At 35.1% G+C, this 21,461-nt stretch overlaps 1 protein-coding gene across 7 annotated transcripts in view; it reads right to left on the reverse strand.

The window, feature by feature from the left end:
• Nucleotides 1-698: 698 nt before the first annotated feature.
• Nucleotides 699-21,461, reverse strand: part of RNF145 (ring finger protein 145) — a 58,211-nt gene continuing 37,448 nt past the window's right edge. For 6 of the 7 annotated variants that reach the window (XM_025388659.1, XM_025388656.1, XM_025388657.1 and 3 more), the window contains 7 exons: nucleotides 19,337-19,572; nucleotides 16,724-16,899; nucleotides 12,384-12,524; nucleotides 11,577-11,759; nucleotides 5,917-6,064; nucleotides 4,570-4,926; nucleotides 699-2,316 (listed from right to left, as the gene is read on the reverse strand). In XM_025388659.1, the coding sequence (XP_025244444.1) occupies nucleotides 1,951-2,316; nucleotides 4,570-4,926; nucleotides 5,917-6,064; nucleotides 11,577-11,759; nucleotides 12,384-12,524; nucleotides 16,724-16,899; nucleotides 19,337-19,572 (1,607 nt within the window). In that variant the 3' untranslated portion in view covers nucleotides 699-1,950. The remainder of the gene's footprint in view (nucleotides 2,317-4,569; nucleotides 4,927-5,916; nucleotides 6,065-11,576; nucleotides 11,760-12,383; nucleotides 12,525-16,723; nucleotides 16,900-19,336; nucleotides 19,573-21,461) is intronic. The other variant, XM_025388662.1, reaches the window with a different exon arrangement.

The following is a 21,461-nucleotide window of genomic DNA, read 5'->3' on the forward strand; positions in this document are numbered from 1 at the left end:
ACATAAATCTTTGTGGTTTTAAAGCCACTATAATTTTGAGGTTTTCTGTTACAACCACGTAATATATTCCTCCTGAAATATACAGTGACATTTGTCCAAAAGGCTACCAACAGACTCATCTGATTTGGTATGTACAGCTGGGATCTATTTGTTATTAAGAAGTAAAAAGTGTATTATAATGTGAAAGTGATTCCGAAGAACTCTATTTTTATTAAAATCCCAGATAATTACTGCTAGGTCTTTGGATAGTAGCCTTCTTACCACTAGAGGGAGCTATCTGCTTTGTCGTCTGCCTAACACGGAGCACTAAAAAGATGATACACCTTCAGCACACCAGGGGAGAAATGAATTCTAGCCTAGATACTTCCCCCCTCCTCCAAAAAAGTCATACTGCCTTAGTGTTAGGCTAGCTGGATAGAAGCTCTGAAATGCTCAGGCTCCCCAAAAGGTTGATTCAATCTGAATCAGAAGTAAAGTTCAGAAATGTATACTTTTTTAAAATAAAAAGCTCCCCAAACACTTCTGAAGCAGAGCTAAGTTTGCTAACAGTGGGTGTAGAAGATTTCAAAGAAATGGTCCTTTTCAATCAGTTTTGCCATCTACAGGGCATTTCTGACAAGGATCAACACGTAAGTCCAACTAAATTAAAAACAAAAAAGCACTTCATAATGACAACAAACCACAGGAACAAAACATAATTATCTTCAAATTTAAATTTATTAAGACATTCAGCTATGTCTGTCAGTCTACATCCAAATTTGCTACTAAAAATAAAATAAAGTCACATCCCACATTAGGAATACTGAGGTCTGAAAAACACTTTTTGAGCCAAGCCTATTGTATAAATAAATGACTAGTTTCTTTTCATATCAAAATTCCCATAAAAAATTACATTCCCCCCTCCCCAGTTCTACCTGTAGCCATGATGAATGTAAAAATTTAAATATGACACATCCTTGTCAAAGAAAAGGTGCAAAGTCTATTAACAGCTTTAAAAGTGGCATTTGCAGAGTGTGATCATACAGTTATGTACTCATTCCCAAGGTGCAAATATTGCCATAATTTAACACTGTTTTGATTCAGTTGCAAGAATTAAACATCACACAGGATTGAAAAGTATACCCAGGGCCTCTATCAGTGCCCTAAAGCCCTTCCCACTTTGGTCTCCTTCACTAAAGCGGACTCCAAAGTGTTCATTAGAGTTTTAGTTTACTTCACACAGCCAGCGAAGTATACAACATATTAACAAAAGTTTCATATACATCAAAATATTGAAGACTCCGTCATAAAGTTCAAGAGTCTCAGATTACATGAATGCACCCGCAAGGCCCAAGTGCCCACCCACCCCTTCCCTAAAGCACATACAAAGTATGAGCGTGCTTCAATCTTTGAATACAATCAATGCTTCTTCATCTTTGATTTCATTTCAGTGCTGTACAAGACTCAATCACCACCTGACTGAGTTCCAATTAACTGAGGAGAAAGGGGGTAGAGGAGAGGGCTGGTCGCTATTCAGAGTTGATGATGAGATTGATCTGTCCCACGGAGAGTGAAAGTTCAGTTCCACTTCTGCCTGCTTCTTCCCATGCTATCTTCATGCTCTTTATCCTCACTTCCTGAGTCCCTTCAACACTTAAATCTGATTTTATTTCTCTCACACATATCAGGGGCAGTTTCTGAAGTTACTGAGGTTGAATTTTCTTCACAAACCTCTATAAAACATCAGCATAGAACATATAAATACATTTTGATTAGCATACATTGCAAAATTTCTCCCACAATGTCAGCGGATGAAAGCAGGTGGTCCCCAATGAGAGGACTTCCTGGATTAGATCCTTGGAATGTCAGTTTCCTGCCTGATCATCTCATTTTCATTCCTCAAATCAGAGCATGAATTCCATCTTAACTTCTCCTCCAGAGTATCAAAGCATCATTCCTGCTTCTTTTCCTCTAGGCTGATTCAACAGGATGTGCTTCATCTTTCGCACTGTGAGGATATTCTTTGGGGTCAAAAACCCCTTCCTGGTTATCTGGTTGTCTGGCGATGCGCTCATTATTGTCCCTAGAACCTTCCTGTATCCTGGTCCCTGGAGTATGCTCTTGGCCTGGGGGTTCAGTACCTTCCTGAAACATGACGTTTTGCTCAGCTCCAGCATGAGGCTGTAGAACTGGCTCAGTTCCTAATCCTGGAAGCTGGGAGGAGTTTTTCAGGTGGCAGTGGCACAGAGGGCAGGTCTCCTGGACATACAGCCATTTCTTAAGACACCCTGCATGGAAAAAATGACTGCAAGGCGTGATCACAGCAGATTTCATGTCCTAGAAGAGGGGGAAAATAGGTACCTTATAAATGTCCGTTTTCTAGAATCTTTGGTGCTATCCCCAAAGTTCTGGTTCTAACATTTCTTTCCCACAATAAAAAATTTGTAACATAGATCTCAGAATAAAACTTACTTTATGTATCAGTAATAATCCTGCTGCCACCACAGATCCCCCATATACAAATAATGCAAGAACCACTGGCTAAGTACTTTCTAAAAGTGAAGGAAAAACCAAAAATGAGGAAGAAGCTACCTTTATAACTGGGTTTTGCCTCAATATGAAATGCAAGTGTTACAAAACTGTTGCAGTATGATTACTGGGTCTCCACTGGTATGACAAGAGTATAATTACAACCTCAGAAAATCTGATGAAGACAGGACTTTTTCTACAGTTTTGCTTCAACACAGCTGAACACATTACTCTATGATGAAATTATTGGCAAGGAGACAAAATCAGCCATATAATACCAGGATATTGGCAAGGAAGTGGCAATCTCTCATTAGGGACAATGTATATACTCAGTTTCCAAGACCTGGTCTATATAAGCCAGTGTTTCTCAACTTGCATAAGAATCACTTGTTAACACATAGTCTTGGGCCACGAAAGACCTACTGAAGTGGAATATATCACGATGTACAACAAGTCACCTATGTGACTTTTACACACATTTGATAACCACTGGAAAAAGGAGTGGTGTACTCCTTATTAAATTGATATTTCTTGCATAAGATATATATGAAGAGGGAAGCCTGGAGACATGAAGTTATAAAGACATACATTTGGCGAATCAATCATTAATTTTGTTTAAAGTTCCAAAACAAGGAGGTGTGGATATCCCAGAAATTCCTTGCCAAGAACTGGTAACACCTGGGAGTCAACTTTTAAGCAGAAAGCCATCCAAGGAAAAGCAGCCAGCTGGGAAGCTAAGCGGTTGTACTCTCATTTTCCATATGATATCAGCAGGTAGTTCTAGCACCTCAAAAAAAGTGATGTGACAACAGGAAATACAAACAGGACTCTTGAATCCCCGAGATGGAATGTTCAGACATCAGCTGCTGAAGCTGAGGTGCTCCGACTCTGTTTTGATGTGCTTTGTCCTGAGTACAATGAGGCTACCTAGCACAAAAGAGCTAGGGTTCACTTTAATAATAAACACAACTAAGAGAATGGCTACTTTGAAGGGAGGCAGGAACCCTATATTACTCCTCAGTCCCCTCAAATGCAAAAACAACCTGGAAACCATTGTTTAGCTAGGATCAAAAAGTATGTTCTAATCACAATAAAAAATTTGTAGTTGTATTTTACTATTAGAAAAAAATTCTTAAATACGCACAAATTTAAATATGCACAAATACATACATACCCCACCTAAACTACAAAAGCAATCCTGAAGTAAGAATATCCCCTGTATATTGATGACACTGTCTATAGTTTTAGTCTACCAGCCTACACTCTTAAGAGAGTGATTTTAAAAATGGGACACAGTTTCTGCTGCTGGTCATCATCTCACACAGCTTCTGCTGTTGGCCATTATCTCTGTCCATATTTCCAATAGTGCAGCCTCTTGCACGGGTGACTGATGATTAACCTTTAGGTCTTTTTGTTGTTTTATTTCCGAAGTGATTTAAGTACTACCTTTAATTTGTAATAGAATGCAATCATCAGGCTCTTTATGGTGCATGTGCCAAAGACTGTAAGTAGGCCAACTTCAATTGTACATCAGTTGGCACTTTGCCACATCCACCCACTTCCACCAAATGCTTGTATCCTCGGATACTTAGCAACCCAGAGGTGGGCACATATTCTCTCTACCTATGTTAGGTACATGAATAGTTCTTCCCCACTCTGGGAATACTAGAGGGAAAAGAGTCAGAATTTTGGCACACCACTTTTCAGGAGTTGCTGACCCCTCTTTGATAGTTATATTCGATAGTCCGTGTGAGTGTGTATTCAGGAGTAAATATAAAATGCACCTAACCTGTTTTTCCTTTATTTATGGGTGAGCAATAATGTTGAAAACAACAATACATTAGAACCCAAGGGACTAAATTTAAAACTTAATTTAGAAATAAAATGGAAATATTTTATCAGGTCTTTAATATTTGAGGTCCACTTTTTTTTTAATCCAGAAGATAATTCTGCCTAGAAATTTAAGTTGAATTTGGTTAATATGATTACAGTCCCTATGGTTACAGTCCCAAGGGATACACTGTATGACTTACCCAAACAGATTCTTATTGAAGGAGTTACCTGATAACAGATGGCACAAATATCATTGTGTTTCTCAAGCTGCTCTTTCGTAGCAATGGGTAACGATTTAATCTTATTCACAGCATCCCTGCGGAGAAGAAAGCTCTTCCACCCCAGCTGGGCCCGAAGCCACACGTTATAGTAGGAATGAATGAAGATGATCATTGAGCCCATCACTGTCCATTCTCCAAAGATGGTCTCTGAGACGCCATAGGCCACCACACAAAGGGCCACAAGAAACTCCAGCAGGCGGTAAGTGCCATTCACATAGTAAATGACATCATCCATGTTTTCCACTGGCTCTTTTCTGAATTCCTCAACCATAAATAAGACATAAATAAAAAGTGTTCCCAGAACCTGAAAAAACAATGTACGTATCTTGAAATATGATGAGACTTTTTTCATAGGCTTTAAACAATAACACATTCCTGGTGTTTTTAGGATGCAATACTTCAAATCTACAGAAGAGTATCCAGGGAAAAAAATATTTTACATAAATAAAAAATCAACTCTAAAGAGAAGACACTGATGTAACTAAAATGTGGGTGATCTTAGTAATCCAGGCATAGACAACAAAAAGCCACACCGTCAGACATGACTTTCCTAAAATGATTCTGATGAGTAATCAATTTTCTGATTCATCTTTTTCCTTTATTCCTTAGGTCACCAAACCTCATCAACTCCATCTTAATTTTCCTCATACCATAGTCATTCCTGTTCACAACTCTCAAAGAACTTTTACTTCTACAAAAAATAATGAATAACTCTTCACTGTCAGTGTTACATTTTCTTTTACTTCTTAACTTAGGTAGCAAAGATCTTCCTTTAAGTTACAATAAGCTTATTATTTCTAGGGCAATATTTTGTGTGTGCATGTCTGCGAAACATGTATCATGTCTGTATGTGTGTAATACACACATATCAGATACATACATATTTATATACATCATGAAACTATTGGTATTTTTTAGTGGAATTTAATTTAAAAAAACACACTCCAAATAAGCTCTAACACAAGCTCTAAAAATATTTATTGTTTTAGTTACTTATCAATTTAAGATTTATGTGACATCTCTGTATCACACCATTTTGAAAAAGAGAAACTGAAAGGCTTAATTACCTTCATAAAAAATACAGTGACATTAATAGGTTTATCTAATATTTTAATAACCTGCCATCTACCTCCTGTGCGCAAATAAATATGTGTTCTAGTAAAGAGAGAGAGAGAGAAGTTATCACCTCAGTAGTACACTTATAATCATTCATCTTGAAAAAATTTAATTCCTTTTCTGGGAGCAAAAATAACAGAATCAGTTATTATACAGAGTCAATTAATCATAGGCTTACCTGAAGAGAGGTAAGAATGCTGCTGGAAATAATGATAAGAAGCCAAAAATCCATGTGGAAAAACTGGCAAATCATATATGCCATATAAGCAGGGAATACCAATAAAAATAAACAAAGGCTTACAGCACGGAAGTGCTTCCACAAGCTCCTGGAAAAAGAAAAAATTATTCTTTTTAAGTGCCTGCCACCTAGTAGCACAACCACTCACATCAGCAGCTAACATCTCCGGTGCCATGATTAAATTTCACAAATTTCTCGCTGAACACCCTTCTCCATGCCAGTCACTGCACTAGAGTTCAGGCCAAGTCACACAGGCGTGGCATGTCAAAGTCACCACACTCAGTCAACTGCAAAGTACCACTGATTTTCTTTCGTTCCTCAATAGTTTGCTTTCAATTGCTACTCCTAGCAATTTCAAATTACTTCAGGCTTTTGTAGCCTTAAACCTTAACAATTTCAATAATTTGTCCTGGTTAAGACAGGGAGGGAGTATCAGAATAATTTGTGGTCTTTTTCATAACATATGTTATTTTTCAAATAACATAAATCTTATGACACCCTCCCCCCACTCATTCCACTTGTGATGAGAATTTCTGCTACAGTGAGTGCAGTGTCACTAACAGGAATGACTCTCCAATGAGTAGGTACATTCATCCTCACATCTGTTGCGGTCAGGGGAAGTGGGAGATGTGACTGAGAGCAACTGTAGTGTAAGATCTACTAGCTGGTTTTCCTCCCTCCTCCAGTCCTGATCTATCCAGGACACTGCCAGCCAGACTAATCTTCCTAAAGCTCTACTATCATAATATTTTCAACACTGTCTCTAAATTTTTGAGTCTGGCCTTTGAGGTCCTCCACTCCCAATTTTTCCATCCAAGCTTGTCAAATCTGTTCCTCATAAACCAAGATGGTTAACTAACTGCCCTCTCAGCAAAACACAAGCACTCTTACATCCCACTAGAAATTCCTCCATCATGCTCTCCATTTCTTTAAACCCTTTAGGCTAGTTCAAGCTAAACAAATTTGGCTTTCAATTGAAATAGTTTAAAGCTCATGGCTACAAAAAAAATTCAGCTGTTTTAATTAAATATCAACATCTGTGATATGTTCTCAAATCCAGGTAAAGCATCTCAAAGAGACACAAATAACATAAATCATCTTTCCTACCTTTAATTACAATATACGCAGGAAGTAAAAATTACCACACAAGGTCAAATGCTATACAGTGCGGTCCTAACATAATCAGTAATTCAGAGAAGAAAGTTAATTATTATGATGAAAATTAAAGCTGCATACTTTGGATAGTGTTTTACATTTTTTCTTGCCAAAAACTAACAATAATAATAATAATCAGAAATTAAGGAACAAATGTAAACTTGTCAGTAGCTTTTCTTTGAGATTCAGCAATTTTAACTTTTTAAAGAAAGGCAGGCAAGAAGGAATTACCATCATAGTAGCTTTACTGTCTTAGATGATGAATTATAGCTCTAATAGGGCAATCTGCCTTATAAACTTAAATATATTTTTTTAAAATCAAGGCAGCTATGATTCATTTATATGAAATATGTACATATTTATAAACACACATACATATATTTAGGCACACACACAGAAATGTATATACAACAATGTTATGTCAAGAGTTTTACATTTATGTCTAATTTTAATACAGGTGGATATATACACACAAACACATACATAGACACACATATATGTCCTTATCTAAAATATCAAATAAAATATAAAAAGAATAAGGGAAAATTACATTGAAACCTTGAGAAATTAATAGGTTAAGCACTATAAAATGACAACCCATTTCCTAAAATGTTTGCCTTTTGAAAATTTGCTATATAATTTGAATAAGTAGACTATAGTTCTAATATTCCTTGTTAAAAACTGCAATAAAATTTACAGATAAAATAACCAATTGTTTCTATGGCTAAAACTAACTCACACACCCTCCCCTAAGCTAAACATGGAAATTACCTATAGTTCAAGCAACTCCAAAGATATATTTAAGAAGATTTTCCCCTTAACAATTATTTCATTAATAATAAAAAAATTGTTTCATGAACTATCAGTATCATCTCTTAATTGTCCTCTAACTTGAGAATTAGGATGCTTTTCCTTTCCTTTTTTAATCCCCAGTACACGGAATTGAATTCATTACAATCCTTGACTAACGATGTACTATCATCATTGGTCTCTGCATGTCCCTCCTTTTATTTAGTCAGTAATCTAATTAACTACTGTAAATAATGTAACAAGCATTTATGAACCCACTTCCCACATACAGGTGAAGGCCTGGACAATAAGCCACATCTAACGACAGGGGCAGGCCTGCCTATATGTACCACGTCCTCGCTCGCCCCTCCGCCCCACGAAACCACTATCTTGAATCCTGTGTGCTTCATTCTCTTGCCTGCTTCCCTTTTTATAGTTTGGTTTTATCTATACGTATTCCTAAGTATTACACATTTTAAAGTTTTGTTTTTAACATAAAAATAATATCCTACATTGTCATTTTTTTGGATTTACTTTTTTACCTCGTGCTGCTATGATCATTCATACTGTTTTGTGGGTCACTATTTTTAACATAGCACTGTGACTATTATCACATTTTATCATCTACTTTCTTGTATTGGCATCTGGGTTGTTCCCAGGCTTCTGGTGAGGTGAACTGTTCTACAAACATTCTTCTACATGTCTCCTACTGTACACGTGCAAGTCTTTGAATATATACCTATAAGGAGATCATGCCAAACTCTCTTCCAAAGTGACTACACCACTTTACACTCTCACCAGTACCATGGGATGATATCCTGTAGAGCTGCAACTTCCCCCATCATAGGTACTGGCAGATTTTTCCCTCCCCTTTCTCTCTCCTTCTTCCATTTGACTGCGTGTAAGACAGTATCTCGCTGTGGCCTTCACAATTCCCTTGTCATGAATGATGCTGAACTTCTCTTCATGTTTGCCTGTCTTCTCTTTTCCTAAATGCCTTATCATGTTTTGTGTCCATTTCTCTTACCGATGTGTAGGAGCGATTCTTGATCAGGAGTACATACTAGAAATACTTTCTTCCTGTTTGTAATGACCATTTCTAACTTATCTTTAGGTTTAAAAACTGCTATTAATTCTAATATTAATAGTTAAATGTATTAATCTTTTCTTTCATAGTTATAGTCAAACTCGGTCTTCCATAGTCAGTTCTGTCAGTTTAAGAAATTTTTTCCTACTCAAACATCCAAAATACACTAATCTCAGTGGAATTTTAACTTTCTGTTTTTGACATTTAAGTCCCTAACATACTGGAGTTACTTTGTTTGTAGTGCGAAATAGGAATCCAGTGTTTTTCTAGCTTCATTATAGACTAGCACCTGTCTCCACTCATCTGGCATGCCACTTCTGTCATATACCAGAGTTCCACCCATATGTGGGTCAGTCTGGGGTTTCTATTCCACTGGTCTACCTTAAGCCAACATTACAAATGCCTCGTAAAACTCCTGCTATGAGTGAAATACTTTATTTTTCTCAAATTGCCTGATTTATTTCAATACTGGGATTACAATGGCTTCACAGAGTGAGTGGCTTCACAGAGTGAATTGGGAGGTATTCCTCTTATAGTTTGAAAGTATTTGTTTTAAATAATCTGCCAAGTGTGGTGGTGTGCACATGTGTCCCAGCTCCACAGAAGGCTGAGGCAGGATTGCTTGAGCCCAGGAGACCAGCCTGGGCAACATAGCAAGATTCCATCTCTAAAAATAAATAAATAAATAAACAAAATAGGGATAACTGTTCCTTGAAATTTGGTAGAACTTGCCTGTAATATCATCTGGCTCAAGATGTTTGTCAACTGCTTTAATTTATTTAACCGCTATAGAACTATTCAACTTTTTAGTTCTTGAGTCAGTTGTGGTAAGTGGCATTTTTCTCTTAACTTTATTTCATTTGTTTTAAAAAGTACTCGCATGTAGCTGGTGGTTATTCTCATTACTGTAGGCAATGGTGGGAGGGAAGAACAGAACGGAACAGTTCATGTCTATTTTTCCTCCCACAGCCAAGGGGGCAGCCTCTCCTGCCTCAGGTTAATGCAGCTGCAGCCAGAAGGAATAACACAGACACCAATTTGAAGTACCCCAAACCCACATACAACACTTCTCAGTTTGCTCCTTTCTCTCTACATCTCCTCTGCATCTAATTTTGGAGAAAGCCAGTAGTGAGGATAGTTCAATATCCTGGGAAGACCCACAACAGCATCTACTGATACTTACAGTAGTGGAACAACACAATTTTTCTCTTTTCCAAATATTAGTTTTATCAATATATACTAATTAGTGTGATTAATAACAAATGATATTGACAGAGATGACAAAATACTAATTATACTTAGGTCAAAGAAACCTACTTTTCAGATCTACTAAGTGGCTATTTAATTGCACTCACCCTTGAGTTCAACATTTTAAATGCCTCAGTTGAGAAACCTTAAACCTCATAAACAAATGTGAAATAACTACGATCAGTTATGATGATTAAGAAGATCTGAAACATATCTAAGAGTCTGAGCTTATTTAAACTGATTTTTCAGCCATCCTACCACTTGAGAAAATTTTATAGAATGTTTGGCGGTGTGTGTTATGAGGATACAAAGATGAATTGGATGTACTATAATTCAAATGCTAATTTGGAATGTTTTAGAAATCAGCTGATACAATTCTGCCTCCCAAGATATTAGCAGTTCCCTCACTCATAAAAGGCTACCAAAGAAGCAATAAATTCAGATGTATTTCTATAATCAATAATCAGAATGTGGATAGAGCACTAGAAAAAAAACAGTGACACCGAATTTTCAGAAATTCCTTACAGAATTTCCTTATATAAACTATAATAAAAAGACTGTATCTTTAAGGAACTAAATAACAGTTTGGCTTTTATCCCTCACAAAAATTTCTGGATACCTCAATTATCCTGATTTAATCGTTATACAATGTATACAGCTCTCAAAATATCACATGTACCTCAAAAATATATACTACTACTATGTATCAATAAAATATACAGAGTTTAAAATTTTACTGTAATGCAAGATGTACATGAATCCAACTATTAATTTCATTTGGTCCTATAAGTTGTCAAGAATCCCTATAATCCAGTCAGTTGAAACTGTCTAAAACTCCATCAAATGAGGCTGTTTTTCCATAAATGTCTATTTTATGATTACCTGAGAGCCTCTATTTTCCTCTCCTTCATTTGCATTTCACTCGATGCTTTCTCTCCTTTAATTTACACAGAATAAAATTACATATTATTTGTTACATTTATTATGCTAGACTAAATTTTATGCTCTATGCTCTTAATTTTAAAACTGGACAAATATAAAAAGTATTAAATTCATCTGAAGCAGAAAAAGTTAACTTATAATTACATGGCCTTTGATGCGATTTTTAACTAAAAAATCTTGAGAGAAAAAACAACAGTCAAATAAGTCAAACATCTCATACAGGAAAAATAAAAACATCAACTTGCTGAATTAACCTAAGCTAATACCAATTACCCATATCCATTTTTCTGTCTCTAAATATTCCCTAAATATTTAGACAACAAATGCATGTAAAAAATATTACATGAGTTAATTTAAAGAATATTAAGAGGCCTCTTACTTGTCTCTAGATGCTCCCAGTGCCAAAACAATAGGATCTGCAATTTCTAACATGGACTGTAGGATAGAAGCTACAACAATGAAAAGGATAATACTGAGCAGGAATGCCCGATGAACAACCTGTAGTTCTATCAGCCCAGTCTGCACTGCCAGGATTAACAGCGTTACTCCTTCTGTCATACCCCTAAAAAAAGCATACATTTTCAGAAAACATAAAATAATCTGAATCTCATTTAATTCAAAGAGAAAAATAATCCAAAGTCTTAGACTCTTGTTACGTATTTTTAAATCTATTCTGACTTAATTCAGACTAAAAACCTGATCAGTATATTAACTTTATAACATTAATGAAATAGTCATATATATCACTACACGTGCAAAGGCATAATAGCTATTATTTTACCACACAATGAGGGCAAAAATAATAACTTCTAAGACAAATAGAAATTTTCCAACCCGACTTTGTTAATAAGCCAGATATTAATATCAAAACTGTATAGAAATCAGATTTTAACAGGGTTAAACTTCAAATGGGAGAAAGCAAGCTTCTGAAAATCTCTTAAAGAAATCTAGGAAAGGAAGGTGTCCAATATTCATAATGTATTAATACATACAATAAAAATACATCTTTCTTTAACATGCAAATGTATTTTTTCACAGTACTTTAAAACCCAAATGTTGCAACCATTAAAAAAAAACTCTCCAATTCCATTTCTTCTAAAATTCATCAGCCAAAGAAATTCATCATTACTTCCTTGAGTTATCTATAGTATTTACATTTCTAGAAGTATTCAAGGAAAGAACTTACCGATTCATGGCAGGATCATTCATGAAAGCTCGATAACCCTGCAAGTAAAACTTGCAGAGTGTGAGAACACCCAAGGCAACAAAAGAAACTGTGAAGACCAAACCCAAAAGAGAGTAAGGAGTGCTGCAGCATTCCGCAATACTGGAAAAAAAGAGGGGGAAATTAACAGACATAAACTTTCCATTTGGAGTAAAAACATCTGAGGCCTTTAAATAACCACCAAGCTTGATCTGATCCTCATTAATTAAAACATCCTAAACCAAAATTTGAGGTGAAATCACCCAATTACTCCACTAATAATTTAACCATCTTATTCATCTTCAAACCCACATTCTTCTATCTCACTGGCAAATATGCAGTACATAGCACCAGATCTGAAACAAGGTCTTATTTTTAATAATCTATCATCTTCAAATGCAGTAAAATTCAAAGAGCCTAAATCTTCACATCTAAGAAATATATAATTACCATGCTGACAAGTATTCAAAAGAAGCTTGTACAGTTGCCCACTGTTCTTCCTGAAAAATGTCGGCTATTCAAATTGTTCACTGTGCTACATTATAATATGAATACTTGCTGCAACTCCTTATTTGACCAAACTGCTATGGAGCAGGGTGTATCAATCCTCCTAATCCATCAGTATCTTACATACGATTGGCATTTTAAAATTTAGGTTGAGACAAACGCATTTTTAAAAAAGGGGTTACTTCCAAAGCATGCCCAAGAATTCACTTCAAGACTTTAAAAATAATTTTAATATTAATTTTTAACATAAAAGTTTGCTATGATACTACTAGAGCTGGCAAATATTTTCATTGAACTTAGATATTAACTTATGTGTATTTTATAAATACATGTACTATTATGTACTAATGAGATGGATTTAGCATTCACACCATATCTTTCATATATATATGTGTGTGTGTGTGTATGTATGTATATATTTGAGACAGGGTCTTGCTCTGTCGCTAGGCTGGAGAGCAGTGGTACAATCATAGCTCACTGCAGCCTTGCACTTCGGGGCAAAAGCGATCCACTCACTTCAGCCTCCCAAGTAGCTAAAACTATAGGAGCGTGCCACCATGCCTGGTTAATTTATTCTTTATACAGACAAGGTCTTGCTATGTTGCCCAAACTGGGCTAAAACTCCTGGCCTCAAGCAATCCTCCCACCTCGGCCTCCCAAAGTATTGGGATTACAGGCTTGAGCTAATGCTCCCAGCCCCTATATAGTATCTACATCTTAAGTTTTAAAATTCAAAGAAGAATTTTACTTATATAGATGAGGAATTCATTCAGGCAATCAATGCTTGCTTGCCCTTTACTACGCAGCTCCATGCTTCTATATAGTTATCTTTCCTACACAATTGCTTATACGTTGGTTTTTATGTGAAAGCATCTAATTTTACATGGTACCAATGTACACTATGATGAGAAAAAAAGTCTGACTTTCTGTTAGGAGCCAAAATATCCACCAATCATGGTGGCTAATAACTAGAAAAAATCATTAATTTTATAACATTCCTACAAATTTAATTTCTGAAATGTTTGGCATTTTCACACTGAAATCATTATGTAGTAACAATTTTAAACAAATTGTGTGTAATTTTACAACATGAGAATCATGACTGAAAACAAACTAAAATTTTACTTCATTCTCATTGAAAAAGGCTGAAAATTTAACCAAAGGTCCATACTACTTCTCTATTTTTATGGACCTTTCTCCACATTTAGAGAAAATTTTACACCCACACAATATGATTTAATTACGTATTCAAATATACCACTTTTCTTTTATCTTATTTTAGAAAAAAAAATGTGGTGCTATTTTTCAAAAGACATCATACTAAATACCAAAGGTTTCGACCTAGCTTTGGGGAAGTGAAAGAGTTTAGAAAATTTACAAAATTTTTCTTTGCCCTCTCTTCATTCAGTAACTCATTTTTATGAAATCTTAATTTCTACTTTCTGGCTGCAAAAAACACTTTTTGTTTGTTTGTTTTGCAGTTTGATCTTGTGTACTTTTTTGTTGGTTGGTGTGTTTGTTTAGTCAGGGTATTCTGGTAAGCTTCCAATCCCTTTTTCTAAATAAGTTGATTTTTGGCAAAGAAACATAAACATTACGCAGCACACAAAAGCATAAATAAGAACAGAGAACAACTCTTACAGAGATACAAATTAACAAAAGAACCAATATGGGAACTTCTCAAAGCAAATTATAACATTCTTATCATGAAAAAAGGCAATCTATCCTGGCTATGCATAGAAAAAGAAGAGAAAAAAAATTACGTTAGCAAGATATCTGAACTTCACAGAATATCCCAATATTATTTTCTTTGTAAATAAGTCCAAATGCATTCATGGCTTAGTGAATTGTTAAGCCTGTCGCACTATGCTATACCTCGTCTTACTGTGCTTTGCAGCGGGTAACAATCTGGTTTAAAGCACCACCAATTCAGTCCCACGCTGAGGTTATTATCCTAACCACAGAACTGTCTCTCTCTTTCTCTTTAAATTCAATTACGTTTTAGGTCATTTTAAAAGTCTGCAGGCCGGGCGTGGTGGTTCACACCTGTAATCCCAGGACTTTGAGAGGCCAAAGTGGGTGTATCACCTGAGGTCAGGAGCTCCTCAAGACTAGCCTGGTGAACATGGTCTCTACTAATAATACAAAAATTAGCCAAGTGTGGTGGTGTGTGCCCGTAATCCCAATTACTTGGGAGGCTGAGGCAGAAGAATTGCTGGAACCTGGGAGGCGGAGGTTCAGTGAGCCGAGATTGTGCCACTGTACTCCAGCCTGGGCGACAGAGCAAGACTCCATCTCAGAAAAAAAAGTCTTGCACAAAACCTCCATAATACTTATATCAAAAACAAATAGCAGTCAAATTTGCTTAATACGAAATTAATCCTTAAAATGTATTTGACTTTGACATCAACTTACTGTATGTTTATAGAAGCTACTTATAATTGTTACTCATTTTTAGAAAGTTCAAAATCTGATTCAGTACCAATATAAGTTTATCCTACTTATTTGTTAAAACAGGTTTTTGTCCCGTATATTTTTAATGTTATTTACATCTGTGTTAATGCTTTCCTTGTAACATTTTCCTTAAGGATAGTAAACTATCTTAATTTAAACTTGTCTTAAATTTCTCATAGCCTACACCACTTAGTACACAGTCTTCCATCATATTGGATGGCTGAGAAACAATGACTATTAACTAGAACTTAAAACTGTTATCTACCTACATTTACTTTATAGGAGGACAGATTTTCATCCCTACTTTTTAAAGTGACAATGAGTGAGGGAACCAAGATGTATATTCATGTACTAGATTCTGAGAAAGTGAGATTCAAACTCAAGAGTAGAAAAAATAACAAATGTGGATCTAGCATAAGCTCACAATAAAGTGGGAAAAGGACTCAAATGACATGAGATTTTAAAAACCAAAACAAAACAAAAAACCCCTAAATATTAAAAACTGAGTCTTAGAATTATTTTGGGTTAGAACAAGCCTGACTCACCTGCAGCCCAGGACAGTTTTGAATGCAGCCCAACACAAATTTGTAAACTCTCTTAACATACTATGAGATTTGTTTTGCGATTTTTTTTTTTTTAAAGCTCATCAGCTATCATTAGTGCCAGTGTATTTTATGTATGGCCCAAGACAATTCTTCCAATGTGGCCCAGGAAAGCCAAAAGACTGAACACCTCAGGGTTAGACAGTAAAGTACTATTATAGACCCATTTCTCCAATTATCTGACTCTATCTTGATACTGAAGCCAACAGTGACATAGGCAAAGTATACAGACTAAGTCACAGGCTTCGAACTCAGGTGGGTCTCAGTGCCAGTTCTGCTTCTTTTGGCAGTGTTACCTGGGGCAAGTTATTCCTGGTAGTTTCTTCAGCTATAAAATGGTAATTATAATAAAGGCACCTATCTCTCCGGGTTGCTGTAAAGATTAATGTGAGGCAAAGTGTTTAATGGTATGGGTACATTTTAAATACTCGATAAATGTTATTTTTATAATATACTTTTTTCTGATTGACCCAACAATTTTAACTTGAAAGTGAAAAAATACTTTTACAATTTGCTATGTACATTTCCACAAAACATTTGCTACACTCTGGTCCATAGTGCAGTCAAATAAACCACATTATTATATCAGTACCTCCCTGCATTGCCAAACCTAGGAATCCAGTGAATGAAAATCCTGTCTTAACAAAATACGAAGTTGTATAACATGAATGATAAAAGTAATCTGCAAAACTTACTATTCCTAGATCAGTTTTCTCTTTCTAAGGTTATACATAGTATCATAGGCTCTTATTAAATTACCTTGTCAGAAAAAGGAAAAGAAGCCTCTCACGTGATGCAGGCTGATCTCGAGTACTGAAATAGGAGTAAATCTGAAGAGCAAATAAGACGAGCCAGAAAACCATGAAAAGAACAGGGACTACCAGTTGATTCCACAGGGACATTCCCAGGGCGAGAAGGCCATATACCTCCACTACCTAAATAAAAACAAGACAAGAAAACTTCCTGTATCACCATCTAATAAATACTGTAAAAACACTTAAGAATCGAATCAGAAGTAAAACATTAAATAGTTTTTCTTTTATTGTAGGACTGTTTCAGCTAAATTCCTTTAAAGTTAGCCTATATAGTTAACAAACAGTATGTTTTTTAAAACTTACTGATTTTGCATTATTATTAACACTTGACACACACTTATTTGATAGCAACAAATTGCCCTAATAGTCCAGGGATAAGGTCAAAATAAGGTCATACTCAGTACAAAATAACCTTGAAGGTAGTTTGAGAAGACTTGGTAAACACTCATGTCTAATCAAAATAATCAGGACTAGCATGAACTTATGCAACGCTGCTTGAGGCAGTAGTCTAAAAAAAGTAAAAGTAAAAACTTTCAGGGTTTATTCAGAAATGTCACAAATGAGAAACAGTTCAATGAAGAAGAGTACTTAATCACTGGAAAAATTTTTTGCAGAGCAAAGATAGTTAGCAAGTCTTTTTCTCCCATACACATCAATTCCCCTTCCTCCTACTGTGTTTCTATCAAGCTATGTTTTTCCATTTGGTTTGCCAAATGTAGTAACATTAGGAAAAGGATATATTAAAAAAAAAAAAAAAAAGGCTTAATAATCTGCAACTCACTAGTTTTCCAGTTTATAAAACACTCTTCTTATGAAACTGACTAGGAAAAATCAATCACAGAATCTGATTCAATCTAAGAGCATAGGTGTTACCAAGTTTCTAGAGCTTCTATGTCAAGGACCAGACTCTGGTAACACAGCAGGAATTCTGCCTGGCAGCTTACAAAACCAAAATCTAGCAGTCAACTGGTCTTGCTGGAATCTCTCAATGTGATACTGGAATGCTTCAATAAGGTACAAAGATCTTTAAGTATTAAGTTAAAATAAATTGACTTGCAGATTATTCTAAATTTAAAATTCTTTCATCAGTAAATCAAAGGCTTTTTCTACAACCCAGTCTATTAACTTCTATTTTCCCCAGTGAGAAAAGATTAAAAGAAAAAGGAAACTGCCCAACTAGCTGCAAAATTATTATCAGGCAGACTGATAACTAAGATGCAGAGAATACTTTTCTTCCTTTCCATTCAAGAAACAGACCACTATTTCTTGCTTATCTAATTCTTTCCTGGTCACACATTTTATAACCTGTATTTCCAACAGCTACATCTAGTTGATGTATGAATCTTATGGCAACCAACTAAATATGACATTAAAAAATGAAGGCTGAGGTTATTCAATAAATATTTAATATTCAATAAATATTTACTGAATATTCATTATTTATTACAAACTAAGATAACCCTCATAAGACTGAACTGAAAGAAGAATATGTATCTTAAATTTGTCATTCTTACCCTGAATACAACTATAACCCTTCCTGTCCTGCTTCCCCATGAAGCCGCTCTTCACTGACAGTAGAAATAATCTCGTTTCTGGAAGATCTACTCCTGGGAAAACTGCCCAAGTTAATCACTGTGTAAGATGAAGATAGAATCAGGCTAAGGCCAAAAGCTTAGAGAACGTATTCTCAAAGATCTGCCCCTGGGGCCATAAGAGAATACCTCACTTAGCTGTATCAGTTTGTTCTATCTGAGAGCTTCCTGTACCTTAAGGACACAGTCAAGAGGTGGAAGACAGTGACATTTTAACACTCTCTTTTTATACCAAGTCAGGTTAAAATCTACTTTTTATACTACAAACTATCAATTAAACCAAAGAGAAACATTTATTTCCCAAATGTGTATTGTTTGTATCTGCGGGTAATTTACCTTAGAGCAGAGGCTGAAAAAAGTAGGGGAGAAACTTTTATAAAAAGCATGTTATGTTGGCAAAGTCAGTTCAAGTACTATATCTAAATGAAATCTATCATATTATAACCCCGAACTATTTAACTTTTCTGTTTCAATTAGGCACAAAGGGAAGAAACTGTAGTCACAGTAGGACTATAATCAGAAGGAAAAAGCAGGATTTGACTTATAGGTATTCAATTCTTTATTATTTTTGTCTTCATTACAATAGCTAACACATATGGAACATTGTCTGGTACTAAACTCATTTAAATCTCACAGAACCCTATGAGGAAAACACAGCTTTCATTATTAGCTCCGTTTTACAGAAAGTAAAGCAATTATCACAAGGTTACACAGCTAGGGAACAGCAGCATCAGGGTATGATCTCAGATAAATCTGCTTTAAGAGAACCACTTCACTTTACTGCCTTCTCAACAGAACATAATCAACAATCTTTCAGATGCTCCTAATTGAGCTGAAAATAGCTGCTGTTTTGAAACTGTAAAAATGACTGGTACCATAACTGTGAACTAAAAATGAACTATAACTTTAATGTACTTAACATTTATGTAGAATTTTATCTACATGTTTGTGGTTGTCAGTCTTACCTGAACCAATTCTCTGTATGCAGATTTAGCAAGGTTATAAGGTACCAAAAGATTAGACCCAAGAAAATAGAGAACTTCCAATCCAGTAAAAATCATAGCAAATTTATTGATGATAACAATTGTCTCCAAAGGAACAAGGCAGAGTCGTGCTAGCAGAGGAAGCATGTGAGCTGAAAAGAGCCAAATCTGCTTTGTTTTCATGACACAGGAGCATAAAGTACACACCACCAACTGACCTAAAATGGGGAACAGAATACATTTAATTTTGAGCATTTGGCATCCACAAAATAAAAACAACCAAAAAACACTGTTGATAAGGATAGTAACAAAACTTTTGAAGAAGTCTAACTAAAATCTTGTAGATAATATTTTAAATCAAACTTTAACTCCATCTGACTATAATTACATATTCACATGTTCTGTGAATTTTGAATGCTAATTCCTTAGGGCTGATCTGGAAAGAGCAACATAAGTCTCCACTGGTTGTCTGTGATGGCATGTATAATACGAAGAAAACTTTAAACAATGTCTAGTTCAGTATTGTGACAATTCAGTTGCTACTGTTTATACACAGCTTCTTTTCCAAAGGTACTCAATATGTAACTGTTCTGGTCTATAGGTGAAAGCATAAAATCCAAGATACAATCACTTGTTCAAGATCATACTGTAACAATATTTGTTCTGAGAATTCTTTAATCTTTATTTTTGGAGGCCCATGTAAACCTCCCCAAATAACTAAATCATAAGTTAAAACTAAAAACTAAACAAATTCTTCTCACTGGGGATTACACATGATCATTGTATTAAACTCAGAAACAGAGAAACAAAATGGGAAAGAAAACTCTCAGTCTCTTACAATCCCACAACCCAAAGGTAGCCCCTAAGAACACCCTGGGTTACATTGAATGTATGTGACATGATATTTGCATTTAGCCTTTTCCAAATATTCCAGAATTATAAAATACTTTATATGAATAAGCTTTTACATTATGACATCCTTGTATAAACTACCTGGAACACATTTCCTAATATTCTCTTAGGCTAGGAATTACTGAATCAAAAAAAAAAAAAATTTTTTTAAAGACTTTGACACACTGTCAGACTGCCCTCCAGCAACAATTTACCAGTGTATAATGTGGCCATTCTTCCATTAACTTGCCATAGTGAGTATAATTTAGAGAAGGGAAGAACAGGGAATATTTCTTAAATTTTTATAATTGGCATTTTGTTGGTTACTAGCAGCACTGAACATTATCAATAAGTATATAAAAACATGTGCAATCATTTGCAATTATTTGGTGAAATGTTCACATTCTTCGCCCATTTTTCTACTAGAATACATATCTTACTGCTTGATTGAAATACTAATCCTTAGTCACATGATTGCATTTTTCTAATATGCCCCTTGTCTTAATATTTTTAATAACTTTATTCTCTTATAAAAGTATGTATTGAAAATAGTCAAACCATTTTTTTTCTTAATTGTACCCACCTTTAGTGCCATAGTTTATTACATGGCTACCCCACTCAAGATTATACAAATAGCTGTATTTTCTTTTAGTAATTTTTAGCTAATTTTTAATTTTAACTTAAAAATTAATACATTTGATTTATTGTGGAATAAGAAAATAAAGATCTAAGTTTGTTTTTTGTACATGTTTAGTTGGTTATCTCAAAACTGGCTACTGGACTCATCCACTCCTTTCTCATTAATTTGAAATGTCACTGTAGTATACTCCAAAATCTTTTACATATTTAGGTCTGTATAAGAACTTATTACTTTTTGTTTTCAGTGATCTATTCTAATGATGGTACCACCCTGTTCCATCATACGGATTGGACAAATCCTCTCTCATTGCTTCTTTCAGAATTTCTTGGAGATTATGGAATTTTCCAGATTAATTTAGAATCATTAGCCATATTTTCTCACTTCTTGTCAATGAAAACCAAAATGAAAATTTGGGACTTGTTTGTATTCTATCCACACACCTGTTGAATATTCCTAGTCCCAAAATCTAAAATCCATAATGCCCTAAAATCTAACATGATGCTCCAAGAAAATGCTCATTGGAGCATTTTGGATTTCAGATTTTGGGATTAAGGATTTCCAAACAGTAGTATAAAG

The sequence above is a fragment of the Theropithecus gelada genome, chromosome 6 (assembly GCF_003255815.1).
Source record: "Theropithecus gelada isolate Dixy chromosome 6, Tgel_1.0, whole genome shotgun sequence".
Classification (NCBI taxonomy): Eukaryota; Metazoa; Chordata; class Mammalia; order Primates; family Cercopithecidae; genus Theropithecus; species Theropithecus gelada.